This window comes from Salvelinus fontinalis, chromosome 7 (genome assembly GCF_029448725.1).
Source record: "Salvelinus fontinalis isolate EN_2023a chromosome 7, ASM2944872v1, whole genome shotgun sequence".
NCBI lineage: Eukaryota > Metazoa > Chordata > Actinopteri > Salmoniformes > Salmonidae > Salvelinus > Salvelinus fontinalis.
This window is the reverse complement of record NC_074671.1, coordinates 19,468,965-19,494,393: the sequence shown is the minus strand read 5'-3', so window position 1 is coordinate 19,494,393 and position 25,429 is coordinate 19,468,965. Positions and strand designations below refer to the sequence as shown.

General features: G+C 44.5%; 1 protein-coding gene across 23 annotated transcripts in view; it reads right to left on the bottom strand.

Moving 5' to 3' along the window:
- Positions 1 to 25,429, bottom strand: part of LOC129859164 (histone-lysine N-methyltransferase 2C-like) — a 216,761-nt gene that overhangs the window by 28,813 nt on the left and 162,519 nt on the right. For 9 of the 23 annotated variants that reach the window (XM_055928604.1, XM_055928584.1, XM_055928588.1 and 6 more), the window contains 14 exons: positions 21,298 to 21,508; positions 18,029 to 18,118; positions 17,376 to 17,480; positions 16,832 to 16,879; positions 15,249 to 15,386; positions 10,085 to 10,117; positions 9,331 to 9,453; positions 6,986 to 7,142; positions 6,334 to 6,560; positions 6,047 to 6,120; positions 4,061 to 4,267; positions 3,349 to 3,495; positions 1,028 to 2,950; positions 434 to 762 (listed from right to left, as the gene is read on the bottom strand). In XM_055928604.1, coding sequence (XP_055784579.1) covers positions 434 to 762; positions 1,028 to 2,950; positions 3,349 to 3,495; positions 4,061 to 4,267; positions 6,047 to 6,120; positions 6,334 to 6,560; positions 6,986 to 7,142; positions 9,331 to 9,453; positions 10,085 to 10,117; positions 15,249 to 15,386; positions 16,832 to 16,879; positions 17,376 to 17,480; positions 18,029 to 18,118; positions 21,298 to 21,508 — 3,812 coding nt within the window. The remainder of the gene's footprint in view (positions 1 to 433; positions 763 to 1,027; positions 2,951 to 3,348; positions 3,496 to 4,060; positions 4,268 to 6,046; positions 6,121 to 6,333; positions 6,561 to 6,985; positions 7,143 to 9,330; positions 9,454 to 10,084; positions 10,118 to 15,248; positions 15,387 to 16,831; positions 16,880 to 17,375; positions 17,481 to 18,028; positions 18,119 to 21,297; positions 21,509 to 25,429) is intronic. The other 14 variants (XM_055928603.1, XM_055928605.1, XM_055928606.1 and 11 more) reach the window with 12 other exon arrangements.

Sequence of the window (25,429 nt, the reverse complement as noted above, 5' to 3'; positions counted from 1 at the left end):
GAAGAAAAGATGAAAAACACACTGTCAAATGCTAATCCATGAACAAGGCAGAACACAATGTCACAGATTGCTGATTGCTCCCTACACACAAATAAGGAAGATTACACAGTGAGTAGCACTTCAAAAATTCCACTTCATTCCACAATGCATGTTTAACATAATTTCATTAATTGAATAATTTAAAGAGGAGCAACACAATCTTTAAGACAATTATAATGGATTGGATTTGATTGGATATATAGAGCGTCTTCCTACCAACTGAGGTACTCAAAGCGCTTTACATAGTAGGGGGAAACTCACCTCATCCACCACAAATGTTTTGCATTATGAAAATATACAGCTGCATTTAAATGTGGTAAAGGCCTTGTCCATAAAAAAAATAAGTGTCAAGGGCAAGAGTTTATGTATACCTATGCTGTCAATCTTGACTAACCTCATTCCTTGGGGCCTCAAGCCCATGTCCCTGGGGAAGTGGGGTATGGCAAACTGGCCCTCGTTGGGGAAGGGTCCTCGCTGGTCCCCTAGGAAGGTACCAGGGAACCTTTGACCCCCGGGAACTTGGGGGCCGCCCCTCATGGGTCCTGGGTAAGGGGGTGGTGGTCTGCCAAACATGTGGCTCTGCGGGGTGGGATCTTCTTGTGACCAGTGACGGGGTGTCACCACACCAGTAGCTCCACCAGCTTCCTGTAGTAGTCCCTTCTCTTGTCGGATGGCCGTCTTCTGTTGCTGCTGCCTCAGGATTAGCTGGCGCAGTCTCTGGCGCTGCCCAGGGGGGTGGGGTGGGGAGCAAGGTACACATTAGCAAGTAACAAATAAATCCTGCATCATGCAGCTCTTAATTAATTAGTATTTTAGGGGTCCTTAGAGAGAAGCAACAATTATTTCATGTTGCACTGACGTGCACTGTCATATTGGCTTGGGAATGACTAATCATCTGCTAATAACTGTGCAAACAGAAGAAGGCTTTATGACAATTCAAGTGTTATCCATGTGACAGTGTGATTGCATCTCTACTAAATGCAAATACCTGTCTGAGCTTCTCCTCAGTGTCTCCCAGGTGTGGCTGCATGCTGTTCTGAGCAGCAACAGTGTTGCTGCTCAACTGGGGGATATCATGGGCTGGCCTTTCTGAAGCTTGAGCACAAGGTGTCATTGGACCCTGTTCAAAGGGGTCGTGAATCGGCGTTTGGCCACCGTGATGATTCGACTGCGGCAGAGAGAAACTTTCGTCCGACATTTCCGGGTGCTTAGATATCTGAGGGCCTGGGGCACTTGGATGGGCAAATGTGTCCTGCATTCTGCCTGGAGACTGGTGGGAGAAGGGGTCAGCTGGAAGTTGGGACATGGGTATCGGTCTGGAGCCTAGTCGATTGAAGGCGTCAGGACCAGCTCCTGGCCGGGTCATCCCTGAAGCTTGGGCATAAGGGTTGGTGAGGAGTGGTCTTGGGGTTCCAGGGGGCTGTGCGTATAGAATGGCATTGGAAGGCCGATGGGTACCGGGTTGTTGGGCATAGGGGTCCATGTTCCTTTGACTAGCAGGGGATTTGGGGAATCTATCCCCTGGGGCTGGTCTGGGGGTACCTGGCATGGAGGCATAAGGATCAATGGAGTGAGATGGAGACTGTCTGCGATTGGCTGGGTGCTGCTGGGGAAGCTGGTCTAAATGAAGGCTAGGTGGCGTCTGCAGGTATGAAGGATCTGAGTGTGGCCTTGGGGTGCCGGGAGGTTGGGCATGGCCATCAGAGTGAGGTCTGGGGGTGCCTGGCGGTTGGGCGTAAGGTTCAGGCATCTGCTGAGAATAATCTGGTCTCGGGGTGGATGGTGCTTGGGAGTATGAGTTTCTGTGAGGGTGTCTCATCATTGGCATGGGTTGAGAGAAATGGCCCTCCTGGGGTTGGCGCATCATTCTGGGCTCGTTGGGGAACCCTTCCCCCATGGGCGGACGGATGGTGAGGGGCTGCTGGGCATAGGGGTCGGCCTGTGATCCTTGGGGAAAGTCATTAGATGGCCCTCGTCTAAGTCCCCCAGGCATAGGGCCACCATAGGGCTCTTGCTGGGGAGGCATGGGGGCTTTGAACACCGGCACAGAGCCCGACTCGTTGCTGCCGGGGATGGGAGTGAGCAAGGGCCTGGAGTAGGGGTCCGAGAGGATCATGCGGTTGTGAGACATGCGCTGGTAGACCTCAGCTCGGTGGCCCCCTATCCTGGCAAAAGCCTCTCCTCCAGAGGGAGGGCTCATCATGTGCCTGACCTGCTGCTTTTGCTGCTGCTCAACGAGTCCTGAAGGGCCCACCCTGGCGGGTCCCATGGGTTTAACAAACGGTTCAGGTGGCCGGGGGGTATCTGGCATCTTAGCATAAGGGTCAGCATTACCAGACGTGGGCGAGCCAAAGGACTCGTGTGCCGGGGAATGCCTCCCTCCCCTTTCCTGCATCTCTGACAGAGAGTTCTGCTGGGGCGTGGTGGATCCGCCATCCCCAGGGGGCGGTCTCGGGGTGCCCACAATTTTGGCGTAGGGGTCCCAAGGTGAGGATGGCCGGGAGCCTGAGGAGGAACTCGGGGAGAACATCTGTGATGACTGGAGCTCGGAGGATGGTCCCTGCTGCGGGTACGAGGTCTCCTGGGTGGGTGTCCTCGACGACGGAGGTAGGGGCTGTGGTCTGAGGAACACGTCATCCTGTGATCCAGGGGTGGGCGTTACTGGGAGTTGGGGTCTAGCGAAGCCATCCTTAGACACTATTGGCTGTAGAGGGGATGAGTTTCCAGACTTTCCACCATTGCAGGGCTGAGGTGTCATGGGGCTCTGGTTCCCACTATTAGGTGTTGCATCTCCACATGACTGACTGCTAAACAGCTGTTGTTGCTGGAGTTGTTGCTGCTCATTTTTAACCTGCTCCAGCTTTTGAGTAGCTTCGATCTTCGCCTGCTGCTTGCTCTTTTGTCTCATTTGCTGCCATGGAAACAAGAAAAGCAGGGGAGGGGAAGCACTTCAGTGAATGAAGCCTTTTTGAAAGTGTTGAATTTGACATTTTATGATGACATGGTGCTAAGAATGCTCTCTTTCCCTCACTCACAACAAAGTTAATACTTTTTCAATATGAGTGGGTCTAGCGTGTGTTAAGCCATGCAAGAGGGAACAATGTGAGGGTGTATGTAATATGGTCATGAAAAAAAGCTTCTGGAGGCTGTTACTGTGTTTTCAGGGCGAAGGACAGATTTTACCAGTTAACCAAGCTTTTCTCCCTACAACTCCACTTTACATTTTGCTTTTCTTACACCTCGTAAATTTTGCTTTATTGGTTCTCGGCAGACGAAAACCAGAACAGTGCCTTGCCTTGGGAATCTTACCAGAGACATTTTTCCACCTCCTGCAGCTATAGTTGCCTGGTTGGAATGTCCAAAAAGGACGTCTTTATTTGTTGATTTTAGGGCTTTGCTTTTTTGGACCTTTTCCTGCTGCGTCTTAAGCGGTCCCCACATCTGATTTAACTCTCCCTTTTCAATGCAAATTAAGAATTAGTAGACTGTATGAGAACGCCAAATGTATTGTTTAAAAATGACTCACTCAACCATGCACATATATAAAGTTAAAAATAAAAAATTAGGTTTCATGCCCCCCCAAGTTATGTTATGTTCAATCTCACCACCTTGCTTCTACTCACAATTCCCCTGACATGCGGTACTTTGATTGTTATGGTGGTGTATTATGGTGTCATAAAATACATGTACATAAAGAAACGCACACTGCTCTCTTACACCAGGGTTTCTCAACAGGCAGGAATAAAACTCCACTTATACCATTTTGCTGCCATGAAACAAATAACTTCCTAAATTTCTAAAAAGGCATGCATGCAATTTCCCCACAATCTTGCATCCAATTTCCTACCCTCACTCAATTTAAACAAAAAAACATTTATATAAAAGAAATTAAGGCAAAACAAATCTACAACAACTCCTAGAAAAGTGGTTGAGAAACCCTGCTTTACAGTGCACCCATGCTTCATACACCCCCCCCCCCCCCCCCATTTCCAGCAAACTTTAACCCTAAAGGTACTCTTACCTGTCTGAACTTCCACTCCTGCTCGTGCTCAGACTCCTTGGGCTTGAGAGTATCTTTGAAGAGCAGCTCAGCGTCCATGGGGACACTATTGGGGTCAAAGGGGTCAGTCAACGGCTGCTGGTGAGGATTCTCGTGTCTCTTCAGCGTATCGTTGGACATCTGAACTTTGTTAATGCGCAGCGCTGCCCGGTTATCGCGTGCCTTTTGCTGGAAGAAAGGGTCAATTTTGTAATTCTTCCGAGTGGTCAATCACTTGACAAATTGAACAATGATAAAGCTAATTATTACAGATGGTTACACATACAGTACCAGTCAAAGTATGGACACCTACTCATTCAAGGAGTTCTCTTTATTTTTTACTATTTTCTACATTGTAGAATAATAGTGAAGACATCAAAACTATGAAATAAAACATGGAATAATATAGTAACCAAAAAAGTGTTAAACAAATCAAAATATATTTTACATTTGAGATTCTTCAAAGTAGCCACCTTTTGCCTTGATGACAGCTTTGCACACTCTTGGCATTCTCTCTAAAAGGCCAGCATCCCGGAGTCGCCTCTTTACTGTTGACGTTGAGACTGGCAGCTTCATTAAATAGTACACGCAAAACACCAGTCTCAACGTCAACAGTAAAGAGGCGACTCCGGGATGCTGGCCTTCTAGGTAGGACTTGTGAGGCATCTGTTTCTCAAACTAGACACTCTAATGTATTTGTCCTCTTGCTCAGTTATGCACCGGGGCCTCCCACTCCTCTTTCTATTCTGGTTAGAGCCAGTTTGCGCTGTTCTGTGAAGGGAGTAGTACACAGCGTTGTACGAGATCTTCAGTTTCTTGGCAATTTCTCGCATGGAATAGCCTTCATTTCTCAGAACAAGAATAGATTGACGAGTTTCAGAAGAAAGTGCTTTGTTTTTGGCCATTTTGAGCCTGTAATCGAACCCACAAATGCTGATGCTCCAGATACTCAACTAGTCTAAAGAAGGCCAATTTTATTGCTTCTTTAATCAGTACAACAGTTTTCAGCTGTGTTAACATAATTGCAAAAGGGTTTTCTAATGATCAATTAGCCTTTTAAAATGATAAACCTGGATTAGCTAACACAACGTGCCATTGGAACACAGGAGTGATTTTTGCTGATAATGGGCCTCTGTACACCTATGTAGATATTCCATTAAAAATCAGCCATTTCCAGCTACAAATGTAATTTACAACATGAACAATGTCTACACTGTATTTCTGATCATTTGATGTTATTTTAATGGACAACATTTTTTGCTTTTCTTTCAAAAACAAGAACATTTCTAAGTGACCCCAAACTTTTGAACGGTAGTGTATATAAAAAAATCCAAATGTCTTGGGGAAAACATAAGATAAAGAAACCATCAACAATTACCCAATCTCATCAACAACAAAGAAATTGACATGCAGAGCATCGTTAAATGTAATCATGGAGAAAATCTAACAGTCCTGAAAAACCCTCAAATAACTATCTGTAAAGCTGGAAAACTTACTAAGCACAACATTTAAACAGAACAAATATAAGAGAAGGGACAGAGAGAGTGAGAGACCCTTAGGTTTATAATGCCATCAGAAAACAGATGAACAGAACAATACAAACAAATTACGTCCTTCTCCCTAATGGCCTCTTGAACATTTCGTCAGTGATTGGCTGCTCATTCATCAATCCAATAAACATAGGGCCCCATTCAATCAAAATCTCAAATCAGGTTTGTGGAGTAAGTCATTAACTAAGTTGCTCTGGTGAAGTAGAAATAATACATTTTTGATTGGTACTACGGCTGTTTTTCGTTGGAAGTTTTGAGAGTTTTGGAAAAGATTTGCCATTATTTCTTCAATACTACTTCAATGTATGGATTTTGTCTAGAGGTTTATACAAACTTCTCTTCAGCAATCAGGAAAACCAAATGCTGATTATAATAAGTGCATTGAATCATAGTCCAGCATGGATGTAAACAAACTTACCACATATGGGGCCCTGTCCTGGGAACTGGCTTTCCTCCATAATTTTGCGATTTGTTTCACTCTCATAGCCCAGTCTGAGATAGAAAAAAGATGAGCTAAAACATACAGCGCTAGGACACACATGCAATATGGCCAAGTAGAGTACCTTTTCTAGTCTCCTTTTCACAATATCCATACAATCTTTTAAATGGGTGTAACAACTTCCGAGCTCATTATTTTTAATAATAAAAAATAACATTTCGATAATTCACACAAGAATTTTAGAGAACCAAACATTCTGTACCAACCTGGGAACTCCCCTAGGAGGTTGGGGAAGTTGACGTTGGTGTAAAGGACTGGGGCCACAGTGGCCATCTCGCCCAGAGTCTCCTCCTTCTCCCACTTGAGCGTGCTCCTCTGCGCGTTGGACATGGTGTCTGTCTCTCCCTCCGGAAGGGGGCCGGGGACGGGCGCGCTCCATGGAACCACTACGTCACCCCCCATCTGGCTAAACTTCTTGTCCCTGGAAGGAGCTCTCTGGTTACACATTATATTGACTTATACATACCATTGCATTGTTGGATACTCGTTTCTGATTGGCTTGAAGTGCATTCTAGAGACACATTATTATTATATTTGCATTTTATATGTCACTTACAATGTGGATCACCTTGAGGCAAATGTAGTTTGGGCTTTAGTATATAAAATACAACCTATTCATTGATGGAGATATTAACGCTAACAAGTGAGCAGACCTCAGAGGGGAAAAATTGTTTAAAGCGAACTACAATGAAGTCCAAACAATGGAAGAAACCTATTGAGTCTTCTTGACTATGTTAAGTAAAAAAATAAAACAGCATCCAATTGATTGCCTTCCAGCAGTTGTCTTTAAAAGGTGAAAGCAATGCTCTAGTAATACGCCGGAGGGGTACAACAGCTTCCTGCTATGCCAGCTCTTACCTCATATTCTCTTGGAAAGGTATTCTGTGGATGGGCGAGAAGTTGCCGGGGCCACATGGGCCTGTGCCGCCGGGCATCATGGGAGTTGGAGGAAAATGGGGGTTGGGCCCCATCATGCCGTTTATCATTGGCATCTGGGGGAACATCCCACCGTCGCCTGCAACAGAGAGCATAGAGAATGTCAGATAAGTAGTTCCATACATAGATTACACAAAACATCAAGAACACCTAATCTTTCCAAGACAGACTGACAGCTATGATCTCTTATTGATGTCACTTGTTAAATCCACTTCAGTCGGTGTAGATTAAGAGGTGGAGACAGGTTAAAGAAAGATTTTTAAGCCTTGAAACAATTGAGACATGGATTGTGCATGTGTGCCATTCAGAGGGTGAAATGGGCAAGACAAAACATTTAAGTGCCTTTGAACACTCAATAGTTTCCTGTGTGTATCAAGAACGGTCCACCACCCAAAGGACATCCAGCCAACTTGACAACTGTGGGAAGCATTGGATTCAAAATGGGTCAGCATCCCTGTGGAACACTTTTGACACCTTGTAGAGTCCATGCCCTAACAAATTGAGGCTGTTCTGAGGGCCAAATGGGTGGGGTGGTGCAACTCAATATTAACTTCTCTAGGGTAGGGGGCAGCATTCAGAATTTTGGATGAAAAGCATGCCCAAATTAAACTGCCTGCTACTCGGGCCCAGAAGATGCATATAACTGGTAGATTTGGATAGAAAACACTCTAAAGTTGTCAAAACTGTTAAAATAGTGTCTGTGAGTATAACATAACTGATTTGGCTTCCATTCAGGAAGTCTTTTTTGTTGTAGTTTTTTTTTTTTTTTTTTTTTTTTTTTTCTCCCCTTTTCCCCCCAATTTTCGTCGTATCCAATCGCTAGTAATTACTATCTTGTCTCATCGCTACAACTCCCGAACGGGCTCGGGAGAGACGAAGGTCGAAAGCCACGCGTTCTCCGAAGCACAACCCAACCAAGCCGCACTGCTTCTTAACACAGCGCGCCTCCAACCCGGAAGCCAGCCGCACCAATGTGTCGGAGGAAACACCGTGCACCTGGCCCCCTTGGTTAGCGCGCACTGCGCCCGGCCCGCCACAGGAGTCGCTGGAGCGCGATGAGACAAGGATATCCCTACCGGCCAAACCCTCCCTAACCCGGACGACGCTAGCCCAATTGTGCGTCGCCCCACGAACCTCCCGGTCGCGGCCGGCTGCGACAGAGCCTGGGCGCGAACCCAGAGACTCTGGTGGTGCAGCTAGCACTGCGATGCAGTGCCCTAGACCACTGCTCCACCCGGGAGGCCATTGTTGTAGTTTTCTATTCAATGCCATTACAGTATCCATTGACTTAGGACTCAAATTGCAGTTCCTATGCCTTCCACTAGATGTCAACAGTCTTTATAAATTGTTTCAGGCTTGTATTCCCGAAAAATGAGGAAGTAAGAGCGGTCGGAATGAGTGGACCCTAAAGTGTAACATAGCTTTTTTATGCGCGCGACCGAGAGAGTACCATTCTTGTTTACCTTTTTATATTGATGACGTTATTGTCCGGTTGAAATATTATAGATTATTTAGGCTAAAAACAACCTGAGGATTGAATATAAACATCGTTTGACATGTTTCTATGAACTTTACGGATACAATTTCGATTTTTTGTCTGCCTGTTTTGACTGCGTTTGAGCCTGTGGATTACTGAAGAAAACGCGCAAACAAAACGGAGGTTTTTGGATATAAAGAGACTTTATCGAACAAAAGGAACATTTATTGAGTAAATTAATGTCTGCTGAGTGCAACCATATGAAGATCATCAAAGGTAAGGGATTCATTTTATCTCTATTTCTGACTTGTGTAACTCTTCTACTTGGCTGGTTACTGTTTGTAATGACTTGTCTGCTGGGCTATGTTCTCAAATAATCTTAAGGTATGCTTTAGCCGTAAAGCATTTTTTAAATCTGACACCGTGGTTGGATTCATAAGAAGGTCATCTTTAAACCTATGTAAAATATGTTTTGTTTTCTGAATTTTTATAATGAGTATTTCTGTATTTGAATTTGGCGCCCTGCAGTTTCACTGGCTGTTGAAGAGGTGGGATGATACCGTCTCACGTACCCTAGAGAAGTTAAGAAGGTGTTCCTAATGTTTGGTGTACTCACGTGTACATCCACATGTCCTGTTGATTATGTGAACATGACATGCATATAAAATCAATGCGCTCCTCAATGATCAATAAATGCCCATGGTTATACATTCATTTTAAAGTCAATAGTAGATTATATAAAAATGTGACCAAAGACAATTCTCCAAGAGGCTTGGGGTGGTGGTGGTACCTGGGTTTGGAAGGGCCATGGCTCCAGGTCCATTGGCCCCAGGGTGAGACAGCTGTGGAGGCTGGCTGGTGCTGGGACTAAGGACCGCTGTGAAGAGGTCCTCCACATCCTTCCCCTCCAGCTCTTTAGGCAATGAAATAAATGACGTTGATGCGCGTATTTTATTAAAAAAACAACTCTTTCTCCCCAATTCCGTGGTATCCAATTGGTAGTTACAGTCTTGTGCCATCGCTGCAACTCCTGTACGGACACGGGAGAGGCGAAGGTCGAGAGCCATGAGTCCTCCGAAACACGACCCTGCCAAGCCACACTGCTTCTTGACACACTGCTCGCTTTATCCAAAAGCCAGCCTCACCAATGTGTCAGAGGAAACACCGTACAACTGGCAACCGTGTCAGCGCACATGCGCCCGGCCCGCCACAGGAGTCGCTAGAGCGCGATGGGACAAGGACATCTCTGCAAGCCAAACCCTACCCTAACTGGGACAACACTGGGCCAATTGTGCACCGCCTCATGTGTCTCCCGGTCGTGGCCGGCTGCGACACAGCCCGGAATCGAACTCTGGTCTGTAGTGAAGCCTCAAGCACTACGATGCTGCGCACGTACTTTAAACCACCATCAATAACTGTCGTTCAAATCGTTCAATTATATAGAACTGATCATCTCTGACATTCAACTGAATGAACAACTCTCAGAAGAACAATCAAGGTTGGGCCTTAATGGGCCTGAAAAGATTAATATCAAAACCACAAACCTGGGATTTTGTAGAGTTTACTGAGAATTGCACCTGAAAAAGATAAAGAAATGCTTATTACATTACTGCAATGATATATTTTTTTTTTTTTTTTTTTATTTTACCGTTATTTTACCAGGTAAGTTGACTGAGAACACGTTCTCATTTGCAGCAACGACCTGGGGAATAGTTACAGGGGAGAGGAGGGGGATGAATGAGCCAATTGTAAACTGGGGATTATTAGGTGACCATGATGGTTTGAGGGCCAGCTTGGGAATTTAGCCAGGACACCGGGGTTAACACCCCTACTCTTACGATAAGTGCCATGGGATCTTTAATGACCTCAGATGGTCAGGACACCCGTTTAACGTCCCATCCGAAAGACGGCACCCTACACATATAGATATATATAGACACAGTACCAGTCAAAAGTTTGGACACCTATGCATTCAATGGGTTTGGTTTATTTTTTACTATTTTCTACATTGTAAAATAATAGTGAAGACATAAATACTAGGAAATAACACATATTGAATGATGTAGTAACCAAAAAAGTATTAAACAAATCCAAACATATTTTTTAAAGTAGCCACCCTTTGCCTTGACAGCTTTGCACACTCTTGGCATTCTCTCAACGAGCTTCATGAGGTAGTCACCTGGAATTAATTTAAATTAACAGGTGTCCCTTCTTAAGTGAATTTGTGGAATTTCTTTCCTTCTTAATGTTTTTGAGCCAATCAGTTGGGTTGTGACATAGTAGGGGTGGAATACAGAAGATAGACCTATTTGGTAAAGGACCAAGTCCATACTATGGCAAGAACAGCTACAATAGGCAAAGATAAATGACAGTCAATGCAGAACATTTCAAGAACTTTGAAAGTTTTTTCAAGTGCAGTCGCAAAAACCATCAAGCGCTATGATGAAACTGGCTCTCATGAGGACCGCCACAGGAAAGGAAGACCCAGAGTTAACTCTGCTGCAGAGAATAAGTTCATTAGCGTTACCAGCCTCAGAAATTGCAGCCCAAATAAATGCTTCATAGAGTTCAAGTAACAGACATATCTCAACATCAACTGTTCAGAGGAGACTGTGTGAATCAGGCCTTCATGGTCAAATTGCTGCAAAGAAACCACTACTAAAGGACACCAATAAGAAAAAGAGACTTGCTTAGGCCAAGAAACACAAGCAATGGACATTAGACTGGTGGAAATCTGTCCTTTGATCAGATGAGTCCAAAAAATTCAAGGCACACTTAACTAGCATGGCTATCACAGCATTCTTCAGCGATATGCCATCCCATCTGTTTTGCGGACAGTGGGACTATCATTTGTTTTTCAACAGGACAACTCAACACACCTCCAGGCTATGTAAGGGCTATTTGACCAAGAAGGAGAGTGATGGAGTGCTGCATCAGATGACCTGGCCTCCACAATCACCCAACCTCAACCCAATTGAGATGGTTTGGGACGAGTTGGACCGCAGGGTGGAAAAGCAGTCAACAAGTAATCAGCATATGTGGGAACTCCTTCACGACGGTTGGAAAAGCATTCCAGGTGAAGCTGGTTGAGAGAATGCCAAGAGTAGGCAAAGCTGTCATGAAGGCAAAGGGTGGCAACTTTGAAGAATCTAAAATATAAAGTATATTTTGATTTGTTTAACACTTTTTTGGTAACTACATGATTCCATATGTGTTATTTTATAGTTTTGATGTCTTCATTATTTTCTACAATGTTGAAAATAGTAAAAATAAAGAAAAACCATTGAATGAGTAGGCGTGTCCAAATATTTGACTGGCACTGTATATACAGTGCCTTCGGAAAGTAATAAGACACCTCGACTTTCCACATTTTGTTATGTTACCTTATTCTACAATTAATGAAAAAAAGCAATCTACACACAATACCTCATAATGACAAAGCGAAAACAGGTTATTTTTGTAAATAAAAAATAAATACCTTATTTACATAAGTATTCAGACCCTTTGCTATGAGAATCAAAATTGAGCTCTGGTGCATCCTGTTTCCATTGATCATCCTTGATGTTTCTACAACTTGATTGGAGTCCACCTGTGGTAAATTCAATTGACTGGACATGTTTTGGAAAGGCACACACCTGTCTATATAAGGTCCCACAGTTGACAGTGCAAGTCAGAGCAAAAACCAAGCCATGAGGTCAAAGGAATTGTCCGTAGAGCTCAGAGACAGGGTTGTGTCGAGACACGGATCTGGGGAAGGGTACCAAAACATTTCTGCAGCATTGAAGGTCCCCAAGAACACAGTGGCCTCCATCATTCTTAAATGGAAGAGGTTTGGAACCACCTAGACTCTTCCTAAAGCTGGCCGCCTGGCCAAACTGAGCAATCAGGGGAGAAGGGCCTTGGTTAGGGAGGTGACCAAGAACCCGATGGTCACTCTGACAGAGCTCCAGAGTTCCTCTGTGAAGATGGGAGAACCTTCCAGAAGGACAACCATCTCTACAGCACTCCACCAATCAGGCCTTTCATGGTAGCGGCAAGACAGAAGCCACTCCTCAGTAAAAGGTTCACGACAGTCCGCTTGGAGTTTTCCAAAAGGCACCTAAAGAGTCTCAGACCTGATGAAACCAAGATTGAACTCTTCGGCCTGAATGCCAAGCGTCACGTCTGGAGGAAACCTGGCACCATTCCGACGGGGAAGCATGGTGGTGGCAGCATCATGCTGTGGGGGTGTTTTTCAGCAGCAGGGACTGGGAGACTAATCAGGATCGAGGGAAAGATGAACAGAGCAAAGCACGAGAGATACTTGATGAAAACCTGCTCCAGAGCGCTCAGGACCTTAGACTGCGGCAAAGGTTCACTTTCCAACAGGACAACGACCCTAAGCAAACAGCCAAGACAACGCAGGAGTGGCTTCGGCACAAGGCTCTGAATGGGCTTCAGTGGCCCAAGCCAGAGCCTGGACTTGAACATCTCTGGAGACCTGAAAATAGCTGTGCAGCAACGCTCCCCATCCAACCTGACAGAGTTGAGAGGATCTGCAGAGAAGAATGGGAGAAACTCCACAAATACAGGTGTGCCAAGCTTGTAGCATCATACCCAAGAAGACTCGATCCTGTAATCACTGCCAAAGGTGCTTCAACAAAGTACTGAGTAAAGTGTCTGAATACTTATGTAAATGTAATAGATTTAAAATTAGCAAACATTTCTAAAAATCTGTTTTTCCTTTGACATTAGTGTGTAAATTGATGAGGGAAATAAAAAATATATATACATACACACATAAATCTATCTATCTATGTGTGTATACGTGTATATATATATAGACACACATATATACACACACACAAACACACATATATATATACACACGTGTATTTATAGATATGTGAATATATATATATATATATAGATAGATGTGTATATGTGTGTGTATATCATCTCAGCAAAAAAGGAAACTCTCACTGTTTTCCTCTCACTGTCAACTGCGTTTATTTTCTGTAAACTTAACATGTGTAAATATATGTATGAACATAAGATTCAACAACAGACATAAACCGAACAAGTTCTACAGACATGTGACTAACAGCAATGGAATAATGTGTCCCTGAACAAAGGGGGGTTCAAAATCAAAAGTAACAGTCAGTATCTGGTGTGGCAACCAGCTGCATTAAGTATTGCTGTGCATCTCCTCCTCATGGACTGCACCAGATTTGCCAGTTCTTGCTGTGAGATGTTACCCCACTCTTCCACCAAGGCACCTGCAAGTTCCCGGACATTTCTGGGAGGAATGGCCCTAGCCCTCACCCTCCGATCCATCAGGTCCCAGACGTGCTCAATGGGATTGAGATCCGGCCTCTTCGCTGACCATGGCAGAACACTGACATTCCTGTCTTGCAGGAAATCATGCACAGAATGAGCAGTATGGCGAATCCGACCATCACGACTCGTCAGTGAAGAGCACTTTTTGCCAGTCCTGTCTGGTCCAGTGACGGTGGGTTTGTGCCCATAGGCGACGTTGTTGCCGGTGATGTAAGGCAGGTTCTCACCAGACAACAGGCCTACAAGCCCTCAGTCCAGCCTCTCTCAGCCTATTGCGGACAGTCTGAGCACTGATGGAGGGATTCTGGGCTAATTTGGGCAGATGTTGTTGCCGTCCCGCAGGTGTGAGGTTCGGATGTACCAATCCTGTGCAGGTGTTGTTACACGTGGTCTGCCACTGCGAGGACAATCAGTTGTCCGTCCTGTCTCCCTGTAGCGCTGTCTTAGGCGTCTCACAGTACAGACATTGCAATTTATTGCCCTGGCCACATCTGCAGTCCTCATGCCTACTTGCAGCTTGCCTAAGGCACATTCACGCAGATGAGCAGGGACCCTGGGCATCTTTCTTTTGGTGTTTTTCAGAGTCAGTAGAAAGGCTTCTTTAGTGTCCTAAGTTTTCATAACTGTGACCTAAATTGCCTACCGTCTGTAAGCTGTTAGTGTCTTAACGACCGTTACACAGGTGCATGCTCATTAATTGTTTATGATTCATTGAACAAGCAAGGGAAACTGTGTTTAAACCATTTACAATTAAGATCTGTGAAGTTATTTGGATTTTTACAAATTAACTTTGAAAGACAGGTTCCTGAAAAAGGGACAAGGGATAAATCTCTGCCAAGAAAACAGGGTAGACCTCCCTATTTGTAAACACTTAACTTTGCGGGAACATCAGAAAAACTGAGCAAACATTATTTAATTAGCTTTCCATGATTTTGTAATCTGGCATTTGATTCAACCACCATGGCTTCTATATACACTGCAGTTGCTCCATGTGATGGATACTGTACAGCCCATACGCAACAAAGGTACGCAACTCTAGGAAGAAATACTTATTTTTCATTCTTGACTTTTAGGGGCAGTTTCGCAGACACAGATTACGCGTAGTTCTGGCTAAAAAAGTGCTTTCAATTGAGATTGTTCTTTGCTAATGCTTTAGTCCAGGACTAGGCTTAATCTGCGTCTAGGAAACCAACCCTGAATCCATGTACTGATGTTGACCAGGGAAACCAGGTGGTGTGCAACTCTCTGGCCAATTATACATCAATACATCAGTGAGTGGGAGGAGAAAAGACACTGAAGCCCTGGAGATTTACACCTCCGCTCTTCACCAATGACACCGATTAAGCAACCAATCCTGTAAACAGTCAGAATTAAACATGGTCGGCTTACCATCTACGACCATCTTGTCCAGTTCTGGGCTCAGGATGACATCCAAAGGCTCCTCCTGTAGAGCCCTGGGCCCCCGGCCTGCAGAGCCCTGACAGGACCCAATGGGATAATCAGAGATGGGGGCTATGTCCAGACCAGCTAGGGGATGACAGAAAAGGATAAAAGGATGTTGAGGGAAGGGTGGTCACACAGATACATGCAGGCAGATGCTCACACACACCCACACAGTCCACTTTTATGTTAAAAATCAACACACTAGCCCCCCACCCCACCCTCCAAACAACCCCCCGAAAAACTGGAAGCTGTCACACCAAAGAGTAAATCAGAGTTGACGGGCAATTTATTTTAGAACTGTTGCTGGGTATTGGAGGAAGAAAAAAAGAGGGAGAAAGAGGAGAGAGAGAAAGCGAGGAGAAAGAGGAAGAGAGGAGAAGGAGAGGAGAGAGAGCTGATCATGTCATGGTTGTAAAATAAGCTCTCCATGCATTTTCTTCCCCTAACAAAAAACTAATATATGTTGCCTGCTCGACAGAGTGGAAAGGGGGGGGGGGGGGGGGGGTTGTCTTAAAAAATAGCCACACTACTTTCATCATCGTTCCGATCCTGCCCACATTCGAATAAACGAGGGCTTAATCAATGAAAAAAGTTATGGGAGATTGCAATGATTAATCATCATAACCGCTGTCTTTAACATCAGAGGGGGTTGGAGGTTCATGCACATTTTACTGTGGTGCACACTCCACTAGTTTGCCATGTGTTTTTTTTGTCGGAAAAAGCTACTTTGCTTGTGACCTTAAATTAACTGGATATATGGGAAGAGATGCATTGAGACCACAGATACTGCATATGGTCTGAAAGGAAAGAATAAAGGCTGAAGTAACTTATTGTTTTTATAAAACTAGTAATCTGCTTCAGGGCATTCAGGCGTTCTCGTAAGACACAGTTTGTTCTCAAATAATCTCTCGGACAAATAGAAGGGTGGAAAATGAAAATCACTATACAACACTGGACAGATAAAATACATGTATTTGTTTCACAGACTCAAGGCGACAGAGAAAAAAAGGAAACCTTGCCGGCTCAATAAATAAAATACTCATTGCTACTCAGGTAACTGCTCCATGGAATGCCAGAACTGTGAGACATGCGGAGTCATTCAGTTCAAACTTTGTTACATTGTATGACTAGAGGAAGCTCACTTTTTAACCCACACAACTTAAACTCAGCTGGGGTGAAAAGGTAGTAAACACTAAAACATATCAAATGAAACCAACTGAATTACATAAAAAAAAACATTTGTGATAAATATCTATATTTTTTAATGAGCACCTCTAATAATTTTTTCACCCAATACCACTGAACCACCACATAGACATGCAGATTGGTGCATGGTTAGTAACACCGCAGTAGTTAGTCAAAGAGACTGGACAGTGCTACAGTGTGAGAGAGGAGTAGGGTGCACAGACCACAGATCAAGAGAGAAGGAAGGACATGCAAACGCAGTGAGCAGGCCCGCAGTGGGAGAAGTGGAGGGAGGGGGCAGCTCTACTCCTAAGAGGCCAGACGGGCCCGAGGACTTCTCTTACCAAAAGGAGAAGGAGGGCTGTCGACCTGGAAATGGCATAAATCAAGACCTACAGGAACCCAAAACCAGATGATTAAAAAAATGAGGGGGAGAAAAGCAGGTGTAATAAAATGCTAATGCTATTGATAGTACTTGAAGGAGCTCAATGTGATGCTACACCCTCTCGTCATAGTTGTGACATAATATCAACAACCATCATAACATGTCCTAGCACAGACCTGCGTTTGAATAGTATTGGTTCTCTTTCAAATATGCAGGCATCAAGACAGGCCTTTCAAGTAAACTGTTCGAAAGCAAAGCAAAAAATAATACACAGAGACAGAAGGGTTGGCCAGAGTTGGCACTGCAAACCAAGAGTATTATTCGATGTGCAATACAATACAAGTGAAGGAACATGCCAAATCATAAGTAAAGATGCAACAGAGAAAGTCCATAGGTGTTTGTGTATGGCGTTGACCTTGCTAATGACAGGGAGAGTGCGTATTTGAGTGGGCAGAGGAGACAGGAAGTGGAGGCTGCCATTTTGGAGGAGGGGAGGGGTCTACCTGAGTCATTCCCCTGCTTCACCAGATCATCCGACAGCATTCCCAGGAGATCTGCATCCGTACTCAGGACTTCCGGAAGGTCCACTAAGGGATCCTCGGAATTGGCTGGAGATGGAGATGATATACATACCCCATAATAACAAAGCGAAAACAAGGTTTTAGAATTTTTTACAAATGTATTAAAAATAAAAACAGAAATACCTTAACATAAGTATTCAGACCCTTTGCTATAAGACTCGAAATTGAGCTCAGGTGCATCCTATTTCCATTGATTATCCTTGAGATGTTTCTACAACTTGATTGAAGTCCACCTGTCGTGAATTCAATTGATTGGACATGATTTGGAAAGGCAGTGCACAGACCACAGATCAAGAGAGAAGGAAGGACATGCAAACGCAGTGAGCAGGCCCAGAGTGGGAGAAGTGGAGGGAGGGGGCAGCTCTACTCCTAAGAGGCCAGACGGGCCCGAGGACTTCTCTTACCAAAAGGAGAAGGAGGGAACATGCCAAATCATAAGTAAAGATGCAACAGAGAAAGTCCATAGGTGTTTGTGTATGGCGTTGACCTTGCTAATGACAGGGAGAGTGCGTATTTGAGTGGGCAGAGGAGACAGGAAGTGGAGGCTGCCATTTTGGAGGAGGGGAGGGGTCTACCTGAGTCATTCCCCTGCTTCACCGGATCATCCGACAGCATTCCCAGGAGATCTGCATCCGTGCTCAGGACTTCCGGAAAGTCCGGATGATCTGGTGGTCAGAGCAAAAATCAAGCTATGAGGTCAAAGGAATTGTCTGTCGAGCTCTGAGATAGGATTGTGTCGAGGCACAGATCTGGGGAAGGGTACCAAAACATTGCTGTAGCATTGAAGGTCCCCAAGAACACAGTGGCCTCCATCATTCTTAAAGGGAAAAAGTTTGGAACCACCAAGACTCTTCCTAGAGCTTGGCGCCCAGCCGAACTGAGCAATCGGGGGAGGAGGGCCTTGGACAGGGAGGCGACCAAGAACACGATGGTCACTCTGACAGAGCTCCAGAGGTCATCTGTGGAGATGGGAGAACCTTCTAAAAGGACAACCATCTCTGCAGCACTCTACCAATCAGGAGTGGCCAGACGAAAGTCCCTCAGTAAAAGGCACAAGACAGGCACCTAAAGGACTCTCAAACCATGAGAAACAAGATTCTCTGGTCTGATGAAACCAAGATTGAACTCTTTGGTTTGAATGCCAAGCGTCACGTCTGGCGCCATCCCTATTGTGAAGCATGGTGGTGGCAGCATCATGCTGTGGGGATGTTTTCAGCAGCAGGGACTGGGAGACTAGTCAGGATCGAGGGAAAGATGAACGGAGCAAAGTACAGAAAGATCCTTGATGAAAACCTGCTCCAGATTGCTCAGGACCTCAGTCTGGGTGAAGGTTCACCTTCCAACAGGACAACGACCCTAAGCATACAGCCAAGACAACGCAGGAGTGGCTTCGGGACAAGTCTCTGAATGTCCTTGAGTGGTCCAGCCAGAGTCAGGACTTGAACACAATCAAACATCTTTGGAGAGACTTGAAAATAGCTGTGCAGCAATGCTCCCCATCCAACCTGACAGAGCTTGAGAGGATCTACAGAGAAGAATGGGAGAAATTACATGTGTGCAAAGGTGGTTGTAATCGCTGCCAATGGTGCTTCAACAAAGTACTGAGTAAAGGATCTGAATACTTCTGTAAATGTGAACGTTTTTAATTTTCAATACATTTGTAAAAATTAAACTGTTTTTCTTTGTCATTATGGGGTATTGTGTGTAGATTGATGAGAAGAAAAACAATTGAATCAATTTTGGAATAAGGCTGTAACGTAACATTTGGAAAAAGTCAAGGGGTCTGAATACTTTCCAAATGCACTGTATATAGGCATACAGTATATGGTTTCCTTAATATCTAAGAGAACTATCCCTGTCCAAGGACCATATTCAAACTAAAAGCTGGTGAATGTCTTCAAAACAGGCAAATCTTCCGAGTGATTAGTGTGCTTCCCTCTGCTACAAATGACGGCAGGTAGCCTAGTGGTTAGAGCGTTGGACTAGTAACTGGAAGGTTGCAAGATCGAATCCCCGACCTGACACGGTAAAAATCTGTCATTCTGTCCCTGAAGAAGGCAGTTAACCCACTGTTCCTAGGCTGTCATTGAAAACAAGAATTTGTTCTTAACTGACTTGCCTAGTTAAATAAAGGTGGGAGGGCAAATTGCGTTCTGGATGATACTAGAGCAGGGGTTTTCAGGCATGAGAGCTACTTTTAAAACATGTCACAAGCTACTCATTTTTGTATAGCTTTCAAATAGGCACATTCTTTTCTGCTACCCTGCAACTCTTCCCCGGGTCCTTGGTGTCAATATAATGGTTAATAAACAGTATTTGGCATGACAGAGCCAAAACATTTTGGCTCTGTCATGAACCATGACAGAGCCAGAACATTTTATTTTGTGTTTTCTCAGTTAAATTTTTCCTGGTTTTGGATTCGTTTCAGTTTTTTTACTCACAATATACCAATTATTCATAGAGAAACAATGAAAATTGATGTTGAGTCCATGTTTAAATCGCATTAGAATTCCCCCTTAATTCCACATCTACCAAGAGAGGAATGTGTCATTTTAGAGGTTAGGCCTACTGCTGCAGAACATGTCATGGCAGAGATTGAAAAACAATGGCCCCCCAATTGATACAAATAAGCATGACATAGTCTAGTTCTGTCAGGTAAACCTACTTTGCAGTTTCCATTTCATTGAGAAGGTTTATGGGGAATGTCTGTGCCTGCCCACAAAATGGCAGATATCATTAGCATCGCTACCTTGCTATATATGGACGAATAGACTAACTCGCGCACCAAACAGACAGACGGGCTATAATTGCTGGAAATGAATGGCCAGATATTGTATTATGTTTGACTTTTTAAGCCAATAGTGGTTAACCAGTGGTGAGATAATGTCAATGTGGCTTTGATTGGGAAGCAGCCGGGGCTTTATGTTTATGACAGTTTTTGATGGAACACATGACAAAAACTCATGTACTTTCTTTCAGAATAGATTAGCTACTCATAGGTGGGCTGTGTGCTACTGGTAGCTCGCAATTTACCTGTTGGAGACCCCTGTACTAGAGATAACAACTCCGGCTGTTTCGATATGAAAGTGAATAAGTCTATCGAAAACAATGTAGAAAACCAAACACTCTGCTAACACAAATGGCAATCTGAAGAGAAAAAAAAACTGCCGTTAATCTATCTGTTTTGCTGGTTTCCAGTGAGTTCTTGCCGCTATGTGTGTTTCCAGTAGGCAACTTGCAGCACTTTTCATAGCGTGTTGGAGTAGAGTGTAAATGACTGTATATGTGGAAAAGAGAACTTAAGATGAGCAGACAGGATTGAAGGTTGATGGGGGATGGTGGAAGAAACTTGATGGGGGATGGTGGAAGAAACCACGTGAATTTACAACTTTTGACAACAAAAAACTTGGGGAAAAACTTAAGGGAAATAGTACTGTTCATCTAGAAGAGGAAAGGGACCCAAACTAATACAAGGCCACTTTCTTCCATTCTGCTCAGGTTTGTTTGAAAGATGGCATTGAGACTGGGTACATTGAGAGTCCATTGTGTGTAAAAGAGAAAGCAAAAAAACATATTGGAGAAAAAAAATTCTCTGCATGTAGAATAAAATGAACTTTTAGGAGAAGAGAGTCAACATGACAGCTCACCTCTGAGGATGAACCTCTGTGTGTGTGTGTGTGTGTGTGTGTGTGTGTGTGTGTGTGTGTGTGTGTGTGTGTGTGTGTGTGTGTGTGTGTGTGTGTGTGTGTGTGTGTGTGTGTGTGTGTGTGTGTGTGTGTGTGTGTGTGTGTAAGACAGGGAAAGTGACAGCTCGAGAAAGTGTGCAAGAGAGATGCGAACATACGCAGTCCTCCTCCTTTGCTGGAGATGGGTATGGTGGTCGAGGTAGCACTGAGCAGCGGGTCTGAGGAGGGGTCCAGGAAGCTGGCGTTGACGCTGCGGGGTTTGGTCTCTGCATGGACCCCTGAGTTCTCCTCACTGAGCCCTGTGGTCACCAGGCCCGCCTGCCTGCTCTGCTTGCTCCTGTCCAGCAGCTCCTTTCCAAAGAAAGCCTCCTGGTAACATACCACACAGTCAATGAGAACGTGACCATGAGATACAGAGAACACATTCAATAACACAACACATCTTTCACGCACAAAAAACATGACAGGAAGCAAGTTTGTCCCTTGGGCTATGGCAGCAAAGGCAGCCTAATTCTTCTCTTTTGCCATTAATTGGTCTTTGGACCAATCAGATCTTTTGCCAATAATTGGGCGAAATATGAGAATTGGGATGCCAGTGTAAATGCAGCCCTGGTGTCAGAAGGTGGGATCCAGTTATAAATTCCAGATTTGAATTGAAAGGGATCAGTTCATAGTAATCCAATTAAAATACAGTATTTGAAATTACAATGCATACTGAACTTTAAGTAAAGCTACTAATAATAATAAGTCTTATCAGGCTACGCTACTGCTAACCAAATTATTAATTGAATGGGTCTCCAGGCCCAGATTCCAGTGTGTTTTGTATATGTATTTTTGTTTCTCGGTGTTGCAGCACTCTATAGGCCCTAGTGTTATCCAGACACTTACAGAAATAGTGAGGTGTGTATACAGTCGGAAGTTTACATACACCTTAGCCAAATGCATTTAAACTCAGTTTTTCACAATCCCTGACATCTAATCCTAGTAAAAATTCCCTGTCTTAGGTCAGTTAGGATCAACACTTTATTTTAAGAATGTCAAATGTCAGAATAATAGTTGAGAGCATGATTTATTTCAGCTTTTATTTCTTTCATCACATTGCCAGAGGGTCAGTAGTTTACATACACTCAATTAGTATTTGGTAGCATTGCCTTTAAATTTTTAACTTGGGTCAAACGTTTCAGGTAGCATTCCACAAGCTTCCCACAATAAGTTGGGTGAATTTTGGCCCATTCCTCCTGACAGAGCTGGTGTAACTGAGTCAGGTTTGTAGGCCTCCTTGCTCGCACACGCTTTTTCAGATCTGCCCACAAATTTTCTATAGAAATTGAGGTCAGGGCTTTGTGATGGCCACTCCAATACCTTGACTTTGTTGTCCTGAAGCCATTTTGCCACAACTTTGGAAGTATGCTTGGGGTCATTGTCCATTTGGAAGACCCATTTGCAACCAAGCTTTAACTTCCTGACTGATGTCTTGAGATGTTGCTTCAATATATCCACACAATTTTCTTTCCTCATGATTCCATTTATTTTGTGAAGTGCACCAATCCCTCCTGCAGCAAAGCAACCCCCCAACATGATACTGCCACCCCACTGCTTCATGGTTGGGATGATTTTCTTCGGCTTGCAAGCCTCCCCCTTTTTCCTCCAAACATAACGATGGTCATTATGGCCAAACCATTGTATATTTTGCTTCATCAGTTGCAAACTGTAGTCTGGCTTTTTATGGCGGTTTTGGAGCAGTGGCTTCTTCCTTACTGAGCGGCCTTTCAGGCTATGTCGATATAGGACTCGTTTTACGGTGGATATAGATACTTTTGTACCAGGATGTCTTGCTCCCAGACAGACTAAATAACTTCTTTGCTCGCTTTGAGGACAATACAGTGCAACTGACACGGCCCGCTACCAAAACCTGCGGACTCTCCTGCACTGCAGCCGACGTGAGTAAAACATTTAAACGTGTTAACCCTCGCAAGGCTGCAGGCCCAGACGGCATCCCCAGCCGCGTCCTCAGAGCATGCGCAGACCAGCTGGCTGGTGTGTTTACGGACATATTCAATCAATTCTTATCCCAGTCTGCTGTTCCCACATGCTTCAAGAGGGCCACCATTGTTCCTGTTCCCAAGAAAGCTAAGGTAACTGAGCTAAACGACTACCACCCCGTAGCACTCACTTCCGTCATCATGAAGTGCTTTGAGAGACTAGTCAAGGACCAGATCACCTCCACCCTACCTGACACCCTAGACCCACTCCAATTTGCTTACCGCCCCAATAGGTCCACAGATGATGCAATCGCAACCACACTGCACACTGCCCTAACCCATCTGGACAAGAGGAATACCTATGTGAGAATGCTGTTCATCGACTACAGCTCAGCATTTAACACCATAGTACCCTCCAAACTTGTCATCAAGCTCGAGACCCTGGGCCTCGACCCCGCCCTGTGCAACTGGGTACTGGACTTCCTGACGGGCCGCCCCCAGGTGGTGAGGGTAGGTAACAACATCTCCACCCCGCTAATCCTCAACACTGGGGCCCCACAAGGGTGCGTTCTGAGCCCTCTCCTGTACTCCCTGTTCCCTCACGACTGCGTGGCCATGCACGCCTCCAACTCAATCATCAAGTTTGCAGACGACACAACAGTGGTGGGCTTGATTACCAACAACGACGAGACGGCCTACAGGGAGGAGGTGATGGCCCTCGGAGTGTGGTGTCAGGAAAATAACCTCAACGTCAACAAAACAAAGGAGATGATTGTGGACTTCAGGAAACAGCAGAGGGAGCACTCCCCTATCCACATCGCCGGGACAGTAGTGGAGAGGGTAGTAAGTTAAGTTCCTCGGCGTACACATCACGGACAAACTGAATTTGTCCACCCACACAGACAGCGTTGTGAAGAAGGCACAGCAGCGCCTCTTCAACCTCAGGAGGCTGAAGAAATTCGTCTTGTCACCAAAAGCACTCACAAACTTCTACAGATGCACAATCGAGAGCATCCTGTCGGGCTGTATCACCGCTTGGTACGGCAACTGCTCCGCCCACAACCGGAAGGCTCTCCAGAGGGTAGTGAGGTCTGCACAACGCATCACTGGGGGCAAACTACCTGCCCTCCAGGACACCTACACCACCCGATGTCACAGGAAGGCCATAAAGATCATCAAGGACAACAACCACCCGAGCCACTGCCTGTTCACCCCACTATCATCCAGAAGGCGAGGTCAGTACAGGTGCATCAAAGCAGGGACCGAGAGACTGAAAAACAGCTTCTATCTCAAGGCCATCAGACTGTTAAACAGCCACCACTAACATTGAGTGGCTGCTGCCAACATACTGACTCAACTCCAGCTCACTTTAATAATGGAAATTGATCAAAAATGTATCACTAGCCACTTTAAACAATGCCACTTAATATAATGTATATGTATATACTGTACTCTATATCATCTACTGCATCTTGCCATCTTTATGTAATACATGTATCACTAGCCACTTTAAACTATGCCACTTTTATGTTTACATACCCTACATTACTCATCTTATATGTATATACTGTACTCGATACCATCTACTGCATCTTGCCTATACCGTTCTGTACCATCACTTATTCATATATCTTTATGTACATATTCTTTATCCCTTTACACTTGTGTGTATAAGGTAGTAGTTGTGGAATTGTTAGGTTAGATTACGCATTGTCAGAACTAGAAGCACAAGCATTTCGCTACACTCGCATTAACATCTGCTAACCATGTGTATGTGACAAATAACATTTGCTTTGATTTGACCTGTTTCCTCCAGCATCTTCACAAGGTCCTTTGCTGTTGTTCTAGGATTGATTTACACTTTTTGCACCAAAGTACGTTCATATCTACGAGACAGAGCGCTTCTCCTTCCTGAGCGGTATGACGGCTGCGTGGTCCCATGGTGTTATACTTGCGTACTATTGTTTGTACAGATGAACGTGGTGCCTTCAGGCATTTGGAAATTGCTCCAAAGGATGAACCAGACTTGTGGAGGTCTACAAAAAAATATTTTAGGTCTTGGGCTGACTTATTTAGATTTTCCCATAATGTCAAGCAAAGAGGCACTGAGTTTGAAGGTAGGCCTTGAAATACATCTACTGGTACACCTCCAATTGACTCAAATGATGTCAATTAGCCTATCAGAAGCTTCTAAAGCCATGACATAATTTTCTGGAATATTCCGAGCTGTTTAATGGCACAGTCAACTTAGTGTATGTAAACTTCTGACCCACTGGAATTGTGATAGTGAATTATAAGTCAAATAATC